This window comes from Neodiprion virginianus, chromosome 4, assembly GCF_021901495.1.
Source record: "Neodiprion virginianus isolate iyNeoVirg1 chromosome 4, iyNeoVirg1.1, whole genome shotgun sequence".
NCBI classification, from domain to species: Eukaryota; Metazoa; Arthropoda; class Insecta; order Hymenoptera; family Diprionidae; genus Neodiprion; species Neodiprion virginianus.
The window spans coordinates 33,718,682-33,737,415 of record NC_060880.1 but is presented as its reverse complement, the minus strand read 5'-3'; the positions used below and the strand labels follow the sequence as shown (position 1 = coordinate 33,737,415).

At 42.6% G+C, this 18,734-nt stretch overlaps 5 protein-coding genes across 6 annotated transcripts; 1 reads left to right on the top strand and 4 right to left on the bottom strand.

Annotated features, from left to right (window-relative positions):
- Positions 1–4,161: 4,161 nt before the first annotated feature.
- On the top strand, positions 4,162–6,531 carry LOC124302891 (odorant receptor 47a-like). Its single transcript, XM_046759459.1, has 8 exons — positions 4,162–4,410; positions 4,675–4,871; positions 4,933–5,152; positions 5,253–5,377; positions 5,517–5,616; positions 5,935–6,045; positions 6,227–6,382; positions 6,472–6,531. Exons 1-8 carry the CDS (start codon positions 4,162–4,164, stop codon positions 6,529–6,531), a joined length of 1,218 nt encoding a protein of 405 aa, XP_046615415.1.
- A 38-nt stretch (positions 6,532–6,569) lies between these two features.
- LOC124302524 (protein lev-9-like) lies at positions 6,570–9,757 on the bottom strand. Its single transcript, XM_046758782.1, has 4 exons — positions 8,716–9,757; positions 8,469–8,599; positions 8,130–8,370; positions 6,570–7,920 (listed from the first exon to the last, which is right to left on the bottom strand). The coding sequence occupies exons 1-4, from the start codon at positions 9,491–9,493 to the stop codon at positions 7,001–7,003; spliced, it is 2,070 nt and encodes a 689-aa protein (XP_046614738.1). The 5' UTR covers positions 9,494–9,757; the 3' UTR covers positions 6,570–7,000.
- Positions 9,758–9,764: 7 nt separating this feature from the next.
- On the bottom strand, positions 9,765–12,675 carry LOC124302525 (coiled-coil domain-containing protein 113-like). Its single transcript, XM_046758783.1, has 8 exons — positions 12,457–12,675; positions 11,846–11,968; positions 11,577–11,763; positions 11,273–11,509; positions 10,983–11,215; positions 10,698–10,897; positions 10,327–10,505; positions 9,765–10,250 (listed from the first exon to the last, which is right to left on the bottom strand). The coding sequence occupies exons 1-8, from the start codon at positions 12,530–12,532 to the stop codon at positions 10,238–10,240; spliced, it is 1,248 nt and encodes a 415-aa protein (XP_046614739.1). The 5' UTR covers positions 12,533–12,675; the 3' UTR covers positions 9,765–10,237.
- A 401-nt stretch (positions 12,676–13,076) lies between these two features.
- On the bottom strand, positions 13,077–15,115 carry LOC124303865 (fas apoptotic inhibitory molecule 1). Its single transcript, XM_046761631.1, has 5 exons — positions 14,805–15,115; positions 13,820–14,035; positions 13,608–13,733; positions 13,491–13,540; positions 13,077–13,417 (listed from the first exon to the last, which is right to left on the bottom strand). The coding sequence occupies exons 2-5, from the start codon at positions 14,031–14,033 to the stop codon at positions 13,232–13,234; spliced, it is 576 nt and encodes a 191-aa protein (XP_046617587.1). The 5' UTR covers positions 14,034–14,035; positions 14,805–15,115; the 3' UTR covers positions 13,077–13,231.
- Positions 15,116–15,224: 109 nt separating this feature from the next.
- Positions 15,225–18,506, bottom strand: LOC124303861 (fumarylacetoacetase). 2 transcript variants are annotated; one of them, XR_006908006.1, is made up of 9 exons: positions 18,349–18,506; positions 17,509–17,738; positions 17,073–17,213; positions 16,732–16,985; positions 16,432–16,638; positions 16,223–16,368; positions 16,039–16,156; positions 15,665–15,795; positions 15,225–15,527 (listed from the first exon to the last, which is right to left on the bottom strand). XR_006908006.1 is itself a non-coding variant. In XM_046761627.1 (8 exons), the coding sequence occupies exons 1-8, from the start codon at positions 18,430–18,432 to the stop codon at positions 15,719–15,721; spliced, it is 1,257 nt and encodes a 418-aa protein (XP_046617583.1). In that variant the 5' UTR covers positions 18,433–18,506; the 3' UTR covers positions 15,572–15,718. The 2 variants fall into 2 exon arrangements, 1 of the variants encoding a protein (XP_046617583.1); XM_046761627.1 differs by lacking the exon at positions 15,225–15,527 and having other exon boundaries at positions 15,572–15,795.
- Between the last annotated feature and the right edge of the window lie 228 nt (positions 18,507–18,734).

The window sequence follows — 18,734 nt, the reverse complement described above, 5'->3', positions numbered from 1 at the left end:
AAATGTGTGTTAAAATACACTCGAAGTGTTAAGAAGCGTCGTTCTTTCTCTCCCTATCACCTTTCTAGGTCTTTAAACCACTACGCAGCGTTAAATACCGTCTCATATACGAAGCATCCATTTCATCTCGTTCAAAATTAGCGCATCCGTGATGTATTACAGTTACTCTGAATTTTTTTCCATCCGAATACTTTTCGAAAAACAATTCTGCTCCTCTACCCAACGCAGATACTTCACTTGCGACCAGCTAAAACAACGTTTCGATTCTATGCCTATGAAAATTCAAGATCGAGAGAGCAAATGAAAAGTTGTTGGAATAATTATGAATACTAATGTTATGGAATACATCGAGCGCGTGTTGAATACAATCCCATTTCGAAATGAATAATTCTTCTCTTTTCATATCATAGCTAGTCTGGTAATATAGGTAAATAGGATGGTGAGAGGTGTTCGGAAATGGTAGGAGGTGGTCGGCGCTGGCAGAAGGTGATAGGGGGTGGTCGAAAGTGGCCATTGATGGTCGGAGGTGGCAGGGGGAGGTAGGAGGTGTTCGAAAATGGTAGGACATTTCAAAAGTTAAAGTCGACGATGATCCGGTGCATCAATTTTATCGTATATCTGATAAATTATTCCTAAATACATTGAAACATATGTATTTGTAATGAAATATCATGCAATGGGCTGTGTAAACTATAAACTATAATTTCTATCGAATAGCTGCTTTTATGTCAACAGGGCTTTGAGACTCAGTGCAGTTCGTCCTCCTCCTCGTCCACCTCCGACCACCTCCAACAATCGCTAACCACCTCGAACAACCACCGATAACCACCTCGGGTTGTACCTGGAATAGCAATAAATATTTTCAGTATCAGAACATATCAAAAATATTACGTAAGGATCAATATTTAAAAAGTGCTGGAATAAATTTTTTCTGGCACTATTCAGACGCAATTTTGCGAGACGAATCGATTTAGCGCAGTCCTGATACGCTGCGAGCAGCGGATAAAAAGTTACAGCCAAAAAACCAGAACCTCAGATTTCGACATTTTTCAGCAGGTGCATTTTCCTTCGTAACTTCTTTCCTATTGATCCCACGCTCCTTTCGCTGCGTTTTCTGAGTTCCTGGGGGTCCAATTAGTCAGGAAACGGTCGTTTAGATCGAAACTGAGACTAAAAATTTTCGGCTCCAAAAATGAAGAAAAAGTAAGGCTAACCCCTTTGCATTTTTGGCGAAAAATTTCGCGATTTTGAAAAGTGCTGGAATGAATTCTTGCATGCACTATACCGACGTAATTTTGCGAGAGAAATCGATTGGGCGCAGTCCCAATACGCTGCGATCAACGCATCATAAGTTACAGCCAAAAAACGAAAACCTGTGATTTCGACATTTTTCAGCAGGTGCTTTTTTGCTCGCCGTTTCTCTCCTGTTGGTCCTACGCTCATTTCGCTGCATTTTCTGAGTTCCTGAGGGTCCGATTAGTCAGGAAAGGGTCGTACAAATCAAATCTGAGACCCAAAATTTTCGGCTCCAAAAATGAAGAGAAAGCAAGGCTAACCCCTTTGCATTTTTGGCGAAAATTTTCGCGATTTTGAAAAGTGCTGGAATAAATTCTTTCATGTGCTACGGGGTAGATTGCGTAGGCTCCGATGACCGGTAATCGAAGCTTACTCCACGCCCAGCTAAGGTGTTATTTGGCTATTGTAGGGTCCGTTCACGTCGACTATGCACTCGCGTGCTACTACTTCCAATGCAGGAAGGGAATGGAATAGAAAGGGATCAGTATTAAGGGAAGGTAAACGATTTAAAGTATATATATGTTTATTAGTGGTCAATGCAACGGAGTCGGTCAAGGGAAAAAGGGTATGGTCTTGGTTTAGAGGGATAGGTGTCTTGCTTGAGCGCTGGGATGGATCTGCCTGGTTTTGCGGGATGTAGCAGGCAAGCTAGCCGCGAGTTACAGGAGAACCTGCTGACTCGCGAACGATAAGAGTAGACTACAGAGCGTAAGGTAACTAAGAGCGTGGGAAAGGAATATGAAGTCTGGTAGACGTAACACGCCCCCCCTTGGGGAAGAACATTCGGTGAGGGTACGAAATAGGATGTTCGGACGGAAGCGGAATGCCATGAAACGTAGTGACTCACTTACAGAATATTACAAAGAAAGCTCTTAAAATCTAGCGCCTAGATGTTAGTGCCCGTTTAAGTGGGTTAGTGTACATTTGAATAAAACAAAAATTTATAAATGACATCTTATCGTACTGAATCACTTACAGAATATTACAAAGAAGGGTCTTAAAATATAGCGCCTAGATGTTAGTGCGCGTTTAAGTGGGTTAGTATACATTTGAATAAAAAAAAAAAAATTTATAAATGACATCTTATCGTACTGAATCACTTACAGAATATTACAAAGAAGGGTCTTAAAATATAGCGCCTAGATGTTAGTGCGCGTTTAAGTGGGTCAGTATACATTTGAATAAAAGAAATTTCTATATGACATCTTATAAATGTGGTGGTATATATGATAGATATTGTGTATGTTATAAACGAAACTTATGCAACGTGCTGATGATTATATTATGGCTGCAGATTATTATGGGCAGAATAAGGCAATGAAAGAATATAATTGCTAATAGTGGAGGGCTTAGCGCCAGACTTCGAGTGGTTCGGAGCTATCGTTAAGGCTTTGCTCGGGGAGCAATTTACGCGGCTTAGGTATGCCTAGTTCCGTCATTTCAATTTCCGATTGGGTCCGGAGCAGCGACGAAGAGCGAGTAGGCAGGTCATCGGGAAATGGTATTATTTCTAGGTGCGGGTGGTGGATGGCATGGCGCGTAGGAATTCGGGGTTTTGTACAACGCGGGTGAGGGATATGTTTAAGGCTGGAAATAATTTGTTCTGGTGATAGAATTTTAGGCTGGACGATACCTTTTTGGGCTGAGGGTATAGCGATTTTGAAAAGTGCTGGAATAAATTCTTTCATGCACTATACCGACGTAATTTTGCGAGAGAAATCGATTGGGCGCAGTCCCAATACTCTGCGATCAACGCATCATAAGTTACAGCCAAAAAACGAAAACCTGTGATTTCGACATTTTTCAGCAGGTGCTTTTTCCTTCGTATTTTCTCTCCTGTTGATCCCACGGTCTTTTCGCTGCGTTTTCTGAGTTTCTGGGGGTCCGATTAGTCAGGAAAGGGTCATTTAGATCCAATCTGAGTCCGAAAATTTTCGGCTCCAAAAATGAAGAAAAAGTAAGGCTAACCCCTTTGCATTTTCGGCGAAAATTTTCGCGATTTTGAAAAGTGCTGGAATTAATTCTTTCATGCACTATACCGACGTAATTTTGCGAGAGAAATCGATTGGGCGCAGTCCCAATACTCTGCGATCAACGCATCATAAGTTACAGCCAAAAAACGAAAACCTGTAATTTCGACATTTTTCAGCAGGTGCTTTTTCCTTCGTATTTTCTCTCCTGTTGATCCCACGCTCTTTTCCCTGCATTTTCTGAGTTCCTGGGGGTCCGATTAGTCAGGAAAGGGTCATACAAATCAATTGTGATTATAATTTTTCGGTCCAAAAAAAGGTAAGCCCCCTTTATCCCTTTGAATTGTTGCTGAAAATTTTTACGATTTTCATAATTGCTGGAATCAATTCTTTGATGCACTACGTCGACTTAATTTTCTAACAGAAATCGATTGCGTATAGTCCAAATATGCCATCAGCTACTTCATCTCGCTCCTTCATTTTCTCTATATTTTCACATTGCCGATTAACAATCCTAGATTTTTAAATTCTTCGAATAAAGATGTGATTGAGTACCATTGACCTTACCACGTGGGTTTCAATGCGCGGCAACTTGCCGTTGCGTCGGTACTCAGTTTTCAAACTATTTGTTTTTTAACAGCTGAACTTATTTGCAACGCTAAGCAAACCATACATAAAGTTTTGAACTTTCTCTTCCAGTTTAATATACCACAACTGGCCGAAATAATTGGCTGTCATTAAGTACTCATGCAATGTACGCATAATAATCACCCGTCGAATTTAGTCCACTTTATCGTTGTTCAAGCAAAATACGTAATGGACAATAGATGATTTACGTTTGAACTAGCATTGTGCATTCAAACTTGACCCGTTGAACATCTAAGTACTAGATACCATGATTGATTCTGAAGCCAAGAAACAGTATGATCATTTCTTGAGTCTCAATGTGTTGTTATTGAAAGCTGGAGGAAGTTCCGGCGATCAACATTTGTTGAAACGTCCACTAGGGTTAGTGACATTAGCTTTTTTAACTGTTTGGTCTGTTGGCGAATGGCATCAAGTGATTGTAAATCTCAAAATCGACGAGGAAATTACCGTTCGTGGAATTGGTGCAATATTTTCTGGATATTTGGCAACAACTAAGGTATACCAATGAGCGATAATTGTGAAATCAGTTGATTACTTCATTCGCATTTATCTAATTTCAAACGTACAGATTAAGAATAATTAAATATTGGGACGAAATAATAAAATAAAATGGGGTAATAGTTTATTGTTAAAACTCAGGCATAAGTAATGTCATTGGTTATTATTTGAAAAATGATCTTGACCTTGTAGTATAAGTGTTGTTTCCAAGATCCGCAACAACATTAGTTATTATTCACCGAGTTGTTGAATATTCTTGCAGGGACTCAGTCTCATTTTCCAGGCTAAGCAGCTCCGCGAGATTTTGCTAAGCTTATCGGTGATGTGGGAGGACCGGTATCAGGTGGAGCAAAATAGAACCGTCATGCTGACCAAGGCGAAGAAGGCCTATCATATGACCATTTTTTATTTCATAACATGCATGTTAATGTCCGCTGTTTTTCATCTAAATCCTTACAAGTAGGTGAAATCTGTACTGGTAATTGTAGATTGCGCAATTGTGATGGTTTTTTGTTTTCAGGGTTCTGTTGGAACAGTATTTTGAATCAAAAACAGTTAATAACGCGTACAATTTCACGACCATTATGCCCGTGAAATATCCCTTCGACATTAATTATGTTGGCAATTACATTCCAGTGATGATCGTCGAACACGCTATAACAGTGTTCTTTTTAATTTACCTAGCATCAACGGATACGTTGTTTTTCCAGCTGCAAACTCACCTGTGTCTTCATTTTAAGGTATTTAAAATCCAGCTACTTAAAAAACCTCACGCAAGCAAACACTTGAGTGAATAATAAAGAGTAAGTAAATCTTGAAACATTTTGCAACTATTCGCAGCTTCTTCAATACGATTTAGAATATATTATTGAACAAACTACGTCGACAGCTGTTTCGGACGAACAAAAATGTAAAGTATCTCTAAGGCTGTCCAAGATTGTCAATCGTCAGAATGAATTGTACTTGTAAGTGTTTTGAATGGATGAGTATTGATTTATCTGAATACGCTGTATATAAGCCTATTTATCCTAGTGTTTGAGAATTAGTACTTATACTATACATTCAATACAGAATATATCGTTCTTATCATCCACATACCTACAGGTTGTGCGAGAGAGTAGAAAAAATATTTCGTCCAATATTCTTCGCATCAATGCTCGTAACGTCTCTCACGATTTGTCTATCTCTTCACCAGATACAACAGGTAGATCAACAGTACATGAAAATCAAAGATTGCATTTTAATCCAAGTGTACTCTCTCATCCATCTAAATTTGAATTAGAGAAAATTCACTGATTTCTAGATATAAGTGAACCACTGCAAAAAAAAAAAAAAACTGCATATCCATTCAAGATTCAGTGACTCCACCATTTTTTTTTACTGATTATTCACTGGTTTTTTCCAGTGGCATTATACTTATAACTGTTTCATATTTAGAGAGTATGAATTTTTGTAAAGAGTTGCTCAATCAAGGTTTAAATTAACTTTTACCCACACTGAATTGGACTCTTCGATTTTTTAGATGCTCGCTGTCGGTCAATTTTTCGAAACATTAGGACAATTGTCACACGGTGTTGTACTCCTGACTGAAAGTGCAATTTATTGTGGGTGCTCAACTATGTTGAGCAACGAGGTGAGTGAGCTCATTACCAGTTACAAAAATGACAGTGCTGTTTGCTATCACTATTCACTTTCATGATTGTTTTCACGTATCTCATTTAGAATTTTTCAGACAGCTGAAATAATTCTTGTGTATTATTATACCTAGCCATGATAAACGGAGCGATATAACTAGCTTTAATTTTCATGACAAGACCGAGTTATTAGCAATCGCTGCTTACAACTGTCCGTGGCTATGTTTCGGAAAGCAAATTTGCAATCAGTTGAAATTTCTGATGCTTCGATCCCAAAAAGCATTTCGCTTTACAGCTAATGGATTTTTCAGACTTGATCTGCCTCAGCTAACTACCGTAAGCATACCGATGATATAAAATTGTGTCATATTTATTATTTGATTACGGTCACTAGCTTATCTGATCTCGTGCTACGATCCTTGCAGATTGTTAGTGCTGCAGCTACGTACTTTACTCTTCTAAACACGCTTGTCAAGCAGAAATAAGGTGATGAAACTGGACTGGATTTGTGGGCGACACGAACTGGATTACGAAAAGATTCATTTATTAAAATACGTGTGATGCCTATTGGATATGTGAAACTATTGAACTCACTTATTATTACACTAACCTGACGCGTATAATTTACCGGTTATCACAATATGGGAAATTTCTTTGAGAATTAGCAAGTCGGCATTTTAATCCTAAATGTACACTGAATAAATTTCTACCCGCACGTATTTGAGCGTAATATTTTGTCCTACTTGTGCGATAATTCTTAACTCCTTTATTTTCAATAAACCGCATGATATGCTTGAAGTCAGATCTCCTAGTTGAGGTTGTCGACATCTCCGGATTGGAAAAAGCTGTTTTTAATAATGTTCTGACAAGTTTTACACTTGTCTAGAGTTTATTATCTGCTCATCATCCTCTACAGCATCTCGTACTTTCAGCTACCCATCTTGAACCATCTATTTAGAGTGAAAGCACCGCTTTCAATTTCCGGTGCTGCCGATTTAACGCTGAATAGAATTTGAAATAAAGAAATTTCTTCCTCATCTTGTTGAAAAAGAATTCTTTAATTCTGTTATGCTGCCAAGAATCGTGACCAGCCTTGCGCTTCTTGCCGATTAAAGACCTCTTTCTTCGGCTCCATCGTAGTCGAGGATGCTGACCCAGCACGCATTTGGGCAACTCCTTCGGGCTCCAGTGGCCACCGATGCAAGTTGCTCCAGGAGCTCCTTCACTCAAGACGTACCCTCGGTCGCAGTCGTACATGATCTGTTTGTTGTTAACAATCTTCTTGACATAAGGCCGTAAGTCGTAGACTCCCATGTTGCCGACCAGCAACACTTTACCGTTCGGTATGAAACCCGGAAACGGACAAAAAACTTCACGACAGTACGGAATCTCGCCTGTCCAATTTCCGAAGCTGCACTGAACGTAGTGCGAGTCGCCTTTGAGAATGAGCTCGAACCCGTCCTTGCACTTGAAGACGGCCCTCATCCCATGCTCCGTTTTTGGTGCGATTACCATCCCGTTCCGAGGGACTCTTGGCATCTGTTTACACCTGGCCGGTTTGCATCGTGGAATGACTGTCCAGGTACCGTTGTTGCATTCGACCGGTGTTCTGTTCGAGGGGAACTCGTAATTCGTTTGACAGTCGACCACCAACCTCTCACCGTGTTCGACCACTGATACGTTGTTTATCCGATCGTCTGCACGAGTCGCGACTGAAACGTGGCCTTTTTGTATTTTTGGAACGATGCAGGGGGCCAGACAACGCGGTACCGGGTAGCGCCAGTGTCCATCGATTTGGCAAACTGATGAGGCGTTCCCCTCCAGCTTCATGTGCGGATTGCATCGGAATATTATCGTTGCACCTAGTCCCGTACCTATGGAATACCAGAAAGGAAATGTTTCGTCAGCAGCCGGATCTAGAACTCTTGATCGCTTGTCGACCAGCAGAGCTCGACAGTGAAGAACGAACATTCGAGTGACAAAAGAAGGTACATATCTCAAGGTCTCAGAAAATCAGAAGAATTGCTGCGCAAATGACAATCGACCGACAGTTCCAGCTTCACGAATGGCGAAATCAATTTACCTGATTCAATGTTCTCGATCCATCCATTGTACAGCGTTCCTGGGTCCCCGCAGTTGATTTCCTCGCAGACTGGCGGTTCGCCCGACCATTTTTTGTCGGCCAAGCACCTTCTGGTGGTGTCCCCAACCACTGCAAATCCGTATCGACATTCGTAGGACACAATAGCATTGAAGGCGCATGAGGTGTAGATGGCCTTTCCGTTACGTGGATTTTGAGGCGGTGGACACTGCACCGAGCTCACCTGGAACCCAACGAATGTTTCTTAACTAATTCCGACCGAACCAGCGCATCGGGCTGAACGTGGTTCTATTCGGTACACGGATACCTACGAATTCTTACCTGAACGCACTGCGGTGACTCTTTTGGTGTCCAGGTGCCGTCCGCTGTGCAGACCTTCTCTTCTTTACCAACCATTTCGAAGTCCTGAGCGCAGTGGTACGACACGCGACAGTTGTAGATGTAGCATTCACCTTCGGAAGAAAAATATGAGGCTGGAAAAACTAGCGCAATCTGCATCGAGTCAGCGCAAAGCTCTCGTCTACCAACCAGCTACAAGCACTAAATCTAATGTACCAGTGGAAACTACCAGCGTGCCATCCGTTGGCGATGTTGGTTGGCGGGCCGCAGTCTTTTGGCTTGCAGGATATATCGGGACCAAACCAGGTGGCCGGGTTCTTGTTTTTGGTCAAGCACTTGGCGATCAGAAAGCCGTCGGTCGCGTATCCATGGTTGCAGAAGTACCGCACAGTGCTATCAAGGTCAAAGGTCGTCTGCTCCGGGAGGGCGTTGTTCCTGGCATTCGTGACCTTCGGTGGTTCGCCGCAAAAGGTGTTGTTGTCCTTTTTACAGGACGGCGTTGAGCCGGTCCACTGGCCGTCCGCCCTGCAGGAACGCACCGAAAGACCGACGGCGAAGTAGCTTGGATCGCAAACGTACTGCACGGTGTCGCCGAAGAATCTACCCGTGACCGTCATCATCGCGTACGAGATTTCTTGGAGCTCGGGACACTCGCGGTCCGGCTTTATGCAGGACATACCGCAAGCACCGTCGCACCTGCACTTCTTCTTCTTGCTCTTGCAGTCCTCGTCGGTCAAGCACTTCCTCAGACACTTCTGGTTGAGACGATCGGCCTGCTCCTCGTCTCGGGGGCACATCGAGGACGGTGAGTTTCGCGGGTTCTTGTATATCCGTCCGTCGTCGTCGACCTCGGGTTTTTGGTAACCCTCGCTGCTGTCGTCCTCGTCCTCGTCTTCGTCCCGGTCGTCCTCATCGTCGGCCGAAGTCTGCTGGTACTTCGTTGACCCCGAGAGAATAGCGTGGCAGCAGAGGATCAAGAGAAGCAGAGATATTCCACGTGGTTTCATGGCCGAATACCGAGCTTATGCTTTCCGCCCTTTCTCACGAACTCTGATTATGCTGATCTGCACCCACTGCGATCACTTCGCAATCACATACCTTATTTCAGTCGTAACTTCATCCCGCGACGCCCGCGAGCGTCTAGTCATCCAAACTGCTCGCGAGAGTTTGATGGGACGAAACAGCCGCAGGGTCTTTGTGAGTTCATTATGTCGAGTACTTTGTCATTGCAGCATCTCCTCTATGCACGGAGTGGAAATAGTCTCACTCCCCTCCCGCGACAACTCAAAGCGGCAACTATGCTCTTTAAAGCAATCTTACACACCGAGGAATGTGTGCTCTCGATACACAGAAGCATACAGATGTCATTGCCACCGGCGCATTTGCCCTGCGCATTGAGGTTGCTCGATACATTTCCAGGTCTCACAGCATCCAGTAGGTGGCAGATGAACGTTCAGTCTATAGTTATGCTGTCGGGCTCACCGACTGGGATCTCGAAATTTCAGAAGAAATTTCCGCGATAGCAGCTATGATTTATAAACCGAAAACCACACTATACTTAATGCACTTTTCTCGACCGTTGTAATGAGCAACTATATACACCAATAAATAAGATATCGAACTTGTTTAAACAAAGTAACCCTATGTTACTACACACTATTTGTTGCGATAGATATATTTTTGGTAGTGTGAAAAGACATTCGAAAATTTGCCGACAATTCTCTTCACTGTATTGAATTTTAGTCCCACATTTATACCTCGTATCTGAAAATTGTAAGGTACGTTTCAGTTAAATAATAGTAGACTTATGTCTGCGCATAAGTTTCTTTTTATAACATACTTTACTCGCGATTCCTTATATTTTTTTGACTGGATTATGTCGGGTTCTGCTTTCGATTGATTTTTAAAAGCTTTGATGGCGTTTTGTTGCACCTCATGGTGTCTCTGCAATCGCTTGTACGTTCGTTGCATTTCCGCTAGTTCGTCTTGCATCTTTACAAACTCAATAAGATCGGGCACCTTGAAATAATTGTTATTGGTGGTAACTCAAACAAATTGCATAGTAACTTTTGCCAATAATTACTGAGTAAATACACATTACCCAATTTCAAGTTGTCATATTAGTTCCTTAACGATCGGTAAATTTTTCAAGGATACCTCCATCGTTTAGAGATCAACTGACGATAAATAATTCAGAACTCGTTTGCTTACCGTATATTCGCCCATTAACTCTGTTATTTGACGAAGTTGATTAGCAGCTTTTTCCGAATCAATGGCCGTCCTGTGTTCTTCGTTGTTGAACTTTTCTATCTGAGCTTGCTTGCGGGCGATTTCTTTCTTGATTGATTTTAACACGGCCATTTGTTCGGCAAGTTTTTGCTTGTGGTTTGACAAGCTCAGGCTGCAGCGTCCTGGAGATACATTTTAGTCTTTGAACCACCGTGATCGCGATACACAACAACGAGACATCGGTTGGTTTGATTGATAAATACGTGCCTGTGATTTTCTTCATTTGCAGCAGATGGTGATTCTTTCTATCGATCTTTTCCTGGTACTTGTGATTTTCAATCGCGAGTTGTTCAAAATCAATGGGATGCAGAGTTTCTCCCAGTTCTTCCTTTTGGGCCAGCTGATGTTTGGCTTTGCTGATTTGCGCTTTGAGTGAGGCACTCTTGAGTCGCAGTTTTTCTATGATGGCATCAGCCGCCCTCAGCCATTCTTCCATGAATCTGAAATTTAAAACCAGCATTATACGGAAATATGAATCATTAACTCTCTCGACGCACCTGACAAACTTCTCTGCAGGTATTCTTCCTGTCAGTGGATCAACGCCATTCTTAACAACGTTTTCCTCTAGCTCAGCCCTAGCTTCGTTTGTCTCCCTAATCCGTAGATCTACTTCTTCCATTTGAGCCCTAAGATTAGCACGCGTCTTTGCCGCGAGCGTTTCCAACTCGCCGAGAGATTTTCGCATTTCCGCAATTTCATTTTCGGCCATTTCAATCCGATGCGAAATGGAGATTCTGCGGGGACAGAAGGCTCGTAAAATTTTCTCGAACAACGATGATCAATGAAAGCGCGAATGCCTACCGAAACCCTCTCGGCAATATTTGGTTTGTAATTGTCCTGCGACTACCGGTGAAAGTCAAAGTACTTCCACTCATCGATGTTCCACGGCCCAGTTTTTCGCTGGTCAAGCTTAGGGCAGAGGCTATAGGTATCATTTGAGATGCCACTCGTTGTGCATGCTTAGCTGACTCCAAAACCTGAGTCATCACTGCAAAGTACGAAATTATTGGTGGAGGATTTGGTCGCTGGCACAGGGTTTCAGAAAACATTGCAACTTTCCACCACCTCACCCTGCACACTTTGAGGATCATGCCGCTGAAGGTATCTCTCAAATATTTCATTCTCCAACTGCAAATATCGATTGTGTTGAATGGCCTGCTCCAAAGTGTCTCTCAGTTCGTCGTCAGTCAGATCTGCAAAACGCCCCACACGTTTCAAGACTGGATTGATTTGCGAAAATTCAGCAGAATCGGAACAATTGCGATTCTCTCAATGCAAGGAGAGCAGCTGCACGGTTCGCGGGATGGCGAAGGTTCGCCAAGTTATCGAACCCTGCTCCAAGGGGCGATGAATTTGTGGAGAAAAACAACGAACGTCTGAGAGTAGAGGGTGGAAAGCGAGGGAATAACGACCTCAGAAGCTGCCGCCTCCGCCTTGTTTCTACTGCCCCAACATCTTGGCGCGTATCTCCTTCTTCTCCGCTTCTCCATCTCTGCTCTTTCCACCCTCTGTCACCCCTATTTGTAACACGAACGAGTTTCTGAAGACGACTTCTGCCCGTTATGCGATCCTGTTTCCCTTGTTTTTCTCCCTGGTTTTGGCTGAGCGTTGATGACTATTTGCAGAGTAGTCGGAGAAACTGTTCATTTTACTTTAGGGTGTTAGTCAAGAGCTTACTTACCCTCAAAGTGAGGCTCGTCATCCATAAATGTCATTCGAGAACTGACACTGAGAATGCTGCCTCTTCGGAAGGACATTCTCACGGGTTTTGATTGTTGCTTTATTAGATATTAAATTTACTTTCTTTCATCGCTGCATTTTAAAACCGATCGCTGTTCCGGACAGGCTGAATAGATTTAACCTCTACGACGCGACTGCTAAGAAATGAAGGAATTTTGTATGGCACTGTCGCTATTTCCGCAGTATCGATCGCGTTGTTTTGTCGATAGATTCATGCAATTCTACAAACTTACCAGCATTCGGAACACGTGAACGGGATTCGGAGAAGTAGTTTCTTGTAGCGGAAATAATGGTTGATTAATGAATCGATGAAAATTGGGAATAGGAATTGGGAAAAATTTTCAATTTTCAACGTTTGGTTCAACCGCGTATTCGGTATTTAAATTACACATGGATGTATAGAGTAATAAAATACCTGCCTAAAATTTGAGCAGAAAAAATCCTTTGTATGAGAACAGTTGACACGTTTCACATTTCATGAATAATTGAAGGTCTGGATGTCAGAACAGGATAAGTTTAGAGATGAACAAGGAGAGATATTTTGCCTTTTTACGATAATAGTTGAAACGGTGCATTACAGGTGATTTTTAATAAATTTAGGTGCCTCGAAGTAATTTTACGATAAGGCACTATTTTTATGCACACGTAGAGATATCAACATTTTTTTTGCCATCATCGGTCCTTTGAAAGTACCCTTGCAACATATAAGTGAGATTTTATTTCTTCACTCTCGCTCTCGTTTCCATCTGTGGTAGCAATTGTTGTTCGGTGACCTCGATTCCGTTTAAGAACAGCGTGTGGCTCACTCCGGTAGTTCTGTGTCCCGAGCTGAGAGCTCTAATGACAGCCGGTGCGCCTCCAACGGAAAACAACATCTCCGCTCCACCGTCGACAAATTCGTTCTGAAATATAAGGGTGATAATTTGATACGGACGTTGCTTTTTCTCCCAGAATTATTTCACAGAGTTGTCTCACCTCAACGTCAATTTGCTTCCCATTGATCCATACGCTCTGCTTGGCCTTGTCTGTAATATTGGAACATACATTCGACACGAAAAAGTTCAGGACCGAAAGCAAAGGAAATTCGTTTACCCAGGACGATCCGAAAATGCTGTTCTCCAACCTGCGTCAGCCAAGTTTGAAGAACTTTTGACTGTGACTGTATGAAATTTGCGTAGGTTTTGTTGTTCACCAGCAGAGTATAGGAGTACCTCAAACCTGGAAAGTTTTATCGACTTTGTAACCGCGATTGTCACTCAATACCAATGTTGAATTCGAGCTATCATCGTTGACAGACTGCGTACCCGGGAGAGGATCGACGCAGATGACGAACTTCGTGTTTCCCAGAGTGACAACCTCGTCACCCACAAGCCGAAACATCCAGTCCCTGTGAATGAGGGTCTGTCCATCTATTTTGACTACACGACGTCCTGTTGCTGTTCCGTGCTCAAATTCCACCACGTGAATTCCATCACTCAGAGGAACGCTCCATCTCGCCGTTGGCCTGCTGGCAGACATTACTGGGACAAGTTTAACGCGTGAATTAAAGGGGTAAGAATACGTCGGAAGGTTCGGAATAATGTTGCTGACCAAAAAGAACCGCACGGAATTCTCTGTTTTAGTCGAGTTACTGGGAGTAGAGAAAAAGAAAAAAGGGACACATGAAAGTTTTTGATACAATTTACCCATGCCAATTATATTTCTTACCATAAATACGGCAGATTTTACTCTGGACACAGCGGTTTTCATCGTTTATAAAGTATATTCTATATTTTACGAAGTATATCTTCCTCAAAAAATCTGATGTGTCCCTCTTTTTCTGCAGTTGTGAGTAAAACTTGCTCTTTTATTCGCTCCGTGTAGGTTGTTTCGTACTCGGTTTCATCCTTTCGAGTATTAATTAGGATTTGTCTTTGCGAATTTGTGTATAGCTGATGAGATTTTGGAGTAAATCATAATTATTAAACAACTGCATGTGTATTTAAACTATGTAAAAGCTGAACAGCATTGAGATTGACAGAGTGAGTATCGGCGCGATAATTTTAAAACTTGTGACATTTCAAGAAGTTCAGATTATATTATAATTCTATTACTAGTTCACTGTTCGTAAACAAAGTGGAGTACGTAATTATGCATGTCATTGATGTAGTGCGCAATTGAATAGAAAAGAAAACTGATGCACTGGCGTTAATATCCGTGATATATTTACTCATAAAGTGAAAATCGTTTTGGGGTCAACGATTAACAATAATATTATTTACAATATAGGTGTCAAGTTAGAATAATTACCGTGCACAAAATGTTATGCTCTACTTGTTCGTCGTTCAACGCGTGCAACTTTCGTGTGGCTCCTACTGTGTACTGTCTCCCGCGTTTATTGATCTCTTTACCACTGGCGTTTACACGATCAATATCCGTATTACAATTGTGTAGAAGCTAAATTCTACGCAGTGTTGATAAAAATAGTTGATTACTCGCCATTTCTTGATCGTAAAGCGTGTTCATTATACGGACTAGGTATCGGGCCGAATAAGCGGTTTCTTTCTTCAATATCAAAATATCGATTTTTTCACTTTGGAAAAATTTTGGAAAAAGCTTAATTTCATATACTGCTGAAGAAATAATCCAGATAAACAACTCGTGAATAATGGTGATGGCAGTTTTCAAGGCTTATCATAAGCAGAAGAAAGAGCGTTTACAAATACAATATAGTTTTGATTCGTATTTCAGCACTTTATTCAAGTTCAAAAATATTATGGTTTATCAGAAATTAAAATACGTCTAGGTGAAAAATAAGCAGAGTTGTAGTCGGCGTAGATCAACATTTGCCTGAAGTTTTCACAATTCTGGCAGTAATGTGGTTACTGCGGTAAGATATCACTTCATTCTAGCGAATGATAAGTTTGTCGACACACGGTTTAGAGCTGATTGCCGCTTTCGCTAGTTCACGGCAAAACCAGTACGTTAAATTGTCACTGGGATGGCGGCACCTCACTAGACTGTAATATCAAGCTGCATTCAGAAAGGTATAATTAATTTAAACATCAGTTTTGTCATTTGAGTTTATCGACGGCTATTCGCACTGATATATTCAGATTTTCTTGCGAAAAATATTCCATTTATTAAAGAAGTTGACAGAAGAAATATACTTTTTCATTGTACAAAAGTTGGGAGTACAAAATGCTCGCTCCAGAATCGCCTCCTTATTCGGGATTCGTAGGTAACAATTTACCAACGCAAGGACCAAAGCCAATACGATAGTTCTCACCCACGCAGAAACCTAAAAGACATTTAAGAATCGTACACTTGAAGAATATTTCAATAAGTTTCCGCGAATTTGAATGAGGTTTCCGAGGGTCTAAACTTCAACAATCGTAAATACCAAGTGAAGCGATCCCCTTTTCTCAAATTCTCATACAGCATAGGATCGTAAATATGCGTTCAAAATGAAAGTTTCAAAACGCTCAAGAATTCCCTTCTCGAATATCATTCGAATAACGCTGCTGTAACTTAGTCGATATACCTTTGATTGATACTTCATCACCATCTTGCAAAAACTTTCGGACAGTTCCGTCTTTCAGGGGTACCGGCTTCGTACCTTTCCAACTGAGCTCAAGCATTGATCCGTAAGAGTCGACCGTCTGCGAGAGGAAGGCGGCATTAGACTTGCAAAATACGACATAAAACTATTGGGTTTGTTACCATACCTCGCCACTGATTGTTCCTGATGCCATCAGGTCACCAGGATTCAAATTGCATCCGGTCACGGTATGTTGAGCAAGCTGTTGTTGCGGCGTCCAGTACATGAATTTGTAATTACTCCTGGTCACGGTGGTGGCGACGCCCTGAGGACCTGGAGGACGAGAATTGAGAAGAGAGCATTTTTTTGTACACAAAATTCCTCGTAAAACTTTACCTCTGATATCAACTTCCAGTTTGATGTCAAAGTTGCAAGAACCCTCGTGATGTAGGTAGGGAAACGGGGCCGGATCTTGCGGCATGTTTGGAACTTTGAATGGCTCGAGGGCTTCCATTGTAACGACCCATGGAGATATCGTTGTCCCGAGATTCTTGGCTGTGAATGGACCCAGCGGAACGTATTCCCACTTCTGTATGTCTCTGGCTGTTTACAGAAAGCGTGATTTTAGTTTGCGCATCGTTTCCTTGTCGCCCATGCCATCGATCATGCTCTCTCGATCACCGGCGAATTACCTACCGCTCCAATCGTTCATCGTCACCATTCCGAATATGTGGTCGTAGGCCCTCACGGCCGGTATACTCTCTCCCAGTCTGGTTGCCGGCCCCCCAACGAAGAAGGCGACTTCCAGTTCGAAGTCCATCAGCCTGCATGGACCGTAAACGGGGGCAGCCCCATCCACCGGAAGTGTCTGACCCCGCGGTCTCCTGATAGGCGTCCCAGAAACAACGACCGAACTTGCTCTTCCGTGATACCCAACCGGAAGATATTTCCTGTACAGAATGACAAATTAGAAATCTTAAGCTTTCGCTGGGTTATTGCCCGATCCAATTAAGGGGGTTTCCTGGTCCGGGACTCACCAATTTGGCATCAAAGCCGACTCTTTTCCACGAAACATCGTCCCTACGTTAGTCGCGTGGTGAATCGACGAGTAGAAGTCTGTGTAGTCACCTATTTTCGCTGGGAGATGCATCACTGCGTCTCTTTGCTGCACGAATACTCTGAGAAAACAGAGAAATGGAGATAGAACTGTGTTGGTTTGATAGTTGAACGCATAGGTCCGGAACAAAGTCTGTGATAAGTCTGCATAATTACAGAGGTGCATGAAGAAATGAATAGTGATCGAATTGTAGTGCTGGCTTCATCTGAATAATTTCAAATAGTTTGAACGCAGGATGAAAATTTCGAACAAAGTCTCTTGGCCAGACAAAAGTTATTCAGTTAACAAATTATCCGTTCAAGCTTCGTCCACAGACTTTCAACGGAATAGGTTTAGCGGATAAATTTTCTGGTCACTTAGAGCGTATTTCCGGTTCCTGCAAGGTATGATTGTCCGCCGAGAGTAGATCCTGCAGTGTGGATCTGGCTTCAGTCCAAGCGGGCCTGCCAAGCGCCATGAAATCATTGAGGGCTTCCTGACGTAACGCATCTTGTTTTCCAGCAAGAATTTTACCCGTAAACAAATGAGCCACCGCCTTGAGGTCCAATATTTCTGATCCAATCGCGACGCCTATTCTTTTCACGGGCTGCAATGGATAAATATTTTCCGTTCAACGTAGAACTACCGGCAAGATATCCAACGGTGATATCCCGTTGATAAAATAGCCGTTTAGAACCGAGTCGATACGTTAGGCTACTGCTGCAAAGCTGCAAAGCTGCAAGGTCTCGACATGTACCTTCGTATTGATTCGGACACTCGGCTGGTCTCACATGTAGGGCCAACGACAGATGGCAGTAGGCGAATATTGAGCTTGCGAAAATGAAATTGCAATGCCCTGATTTCCGAGAGCATAACGAGGCAGTTCAATGAAGCGCAGAAATGGAATCAGCGATTAAATTTCCGTTAAAACAACATCTCTTCGTTAATTCGGTCATGCAGCATAATCACACGGTCATGTTCATTGCCAGTCCACGAGTAGAGTCACCGACTGGTGGGTGAGGATTTGACAAGGTTGCGTAACACATGCGCGCTCGTTCGCGATACCATTTATGAGGCTAACAAGCACTAGCGACTCACGATTCTGCGGTAGCAGCGAGCGACTAACATTAGCTTGGCAACAGCGATTCGCTCCGAGATATTTATTTAGCGACCAGTGGTCTCTGACGATGTACAAATGCTTATTTGGCGGTACTCACGTTAGTCGATGTGGAGAAGACTCCATAGGGGAGATTTTCCAGGGGGAAATCACTGCTCGGCGAGTATTTGATGAAAGATTTCATTTTTTTAACGAGGCTTACCGTGTCGCTCGTCGAACGGCAGATACTTACTGCTGGTGTAACGCGACTGTGGGAAGTTTCGGAGGCTCGTCTTGCCGGTGCTTCTCGAGGTCAACCGGCCGCCTGATAATAAAATTACTCAGTGTTTACCATTTCAGGTTTTCCTGCCTTCCTGGTTGCGGTGACATTCCGCATTTGCATCCGGAGGCGCGTTCGCTTGACACTTCACATTTCTAACATTCGATGTACGTCTTTCTTACTTCTATAAAATTTTCAGGCCACTCGCCCATGGGTTGCTTCGTCTC

Bases quoted from the DNA above. Each gene is read 5' to 3' on its own strand.
- LOC124302525 (XM_046758783.1), bottom strand. From the start codon at position 12,532: ATGTCCTTCCGAAGAGGCAGCATTCTCAGTGTCAGTTCTCGAATGACA. The intron at 11,764-11,845 runs GTGAGGTGGTGG...CGTACTTTGCAG, and splicing joins TGATCCTCAAAGTGTGCAGG to TGATGACTCAGGTTTTGGAG. The intron at 10,506-10,697 runs GTAAGCAAACGA...AATTATTTCAAG, and splicing joins AGTTAATGGGCGAATATACG to GTGCCCGATCTTATTGAGTT.
- LOC124303865 (XM_046761631.1), bottom strand. From the start codon at position 14,033: ATGTCTGCCAGCAGGCCAACGGCGAGATGGAGCGTTCCTCTGAGTGAT. The intron at 13,734-13,819 runs GTACGCAGTCTG...AAAACTTTCCAG, and splicing joins CTGCGTCGATCCTCTCCCGG to GTTTGAGGTACTCCTATACT. The intron at 13,541-13,607 runs GTAAACGAATTT...CCAATATTACAG, and splicing joins GCATTTTCGGATCGTCCTGG to ACAAGGCCAAGCAGAGCGTA.
- LOC124302891 (XM_046759459.1), top strand. From the start codon at position 4,162: ATGATTGATTCTGAAGCCAAGAAACAGTATGATCATTTCTTGAGTCTC. The intron at 4,411-4,674 runs GTATACCAATGA...ATATTCTTGCAG, and splicing joins GATATTTGGCAACAACTAAG to GGACTCAGTCTCATTTTCCA. The intron at 4,872-4,932 runs GTAGGTGAAATC...TTTTGTTTTCAG, and splicing joins TTTCATCTAAATCCTTACAA to GGTTCTGTTGGAACAGTATT.
- LOC124303861 (XM_046761627.1), bottom strand. From the start codon at position 18,432: ATGAAATCTTTCATCAAATACTCGCCGAGCAGTGATTTCCCCCTGGAA. The intron at 16,639-16,731 runs GTAGGTAATTCG...TTCTGTAAACAG, and splicing joins GACGATGAACGATTGGAGCG to CCAGAGACATACAGAAGTGG. The intron at 15,796-16,038 runs GTATATCGACTA...AATGTCTTTTAG, and splicing joins TGATGAAGTATCAATCAAAG to GTTTCTGCGTGGGTGAGAAC.
- LOC124302524 (XM_046758782.1), bottom strand. From the start codon at position 9,493: ATGAAACCACGTGGAATATCTCTGCTTCTCTTGATCCTCTGCTGCCAC. The intron at 8,371-8,468 runs GTAAGAATTCGT...GTTGGGTTCCAG, and splicing joins AGTCACCGCAGTGCGTTCAG to GTGAGCTCGGTGCAGTGTCC. The intron at 7,921-8,129 runs GTAAATTGATTT...GGTATTCCATAG, and splicing joins GATCGAGAACATTGAATCAG to GTACGGGACTAGGTGCAACG.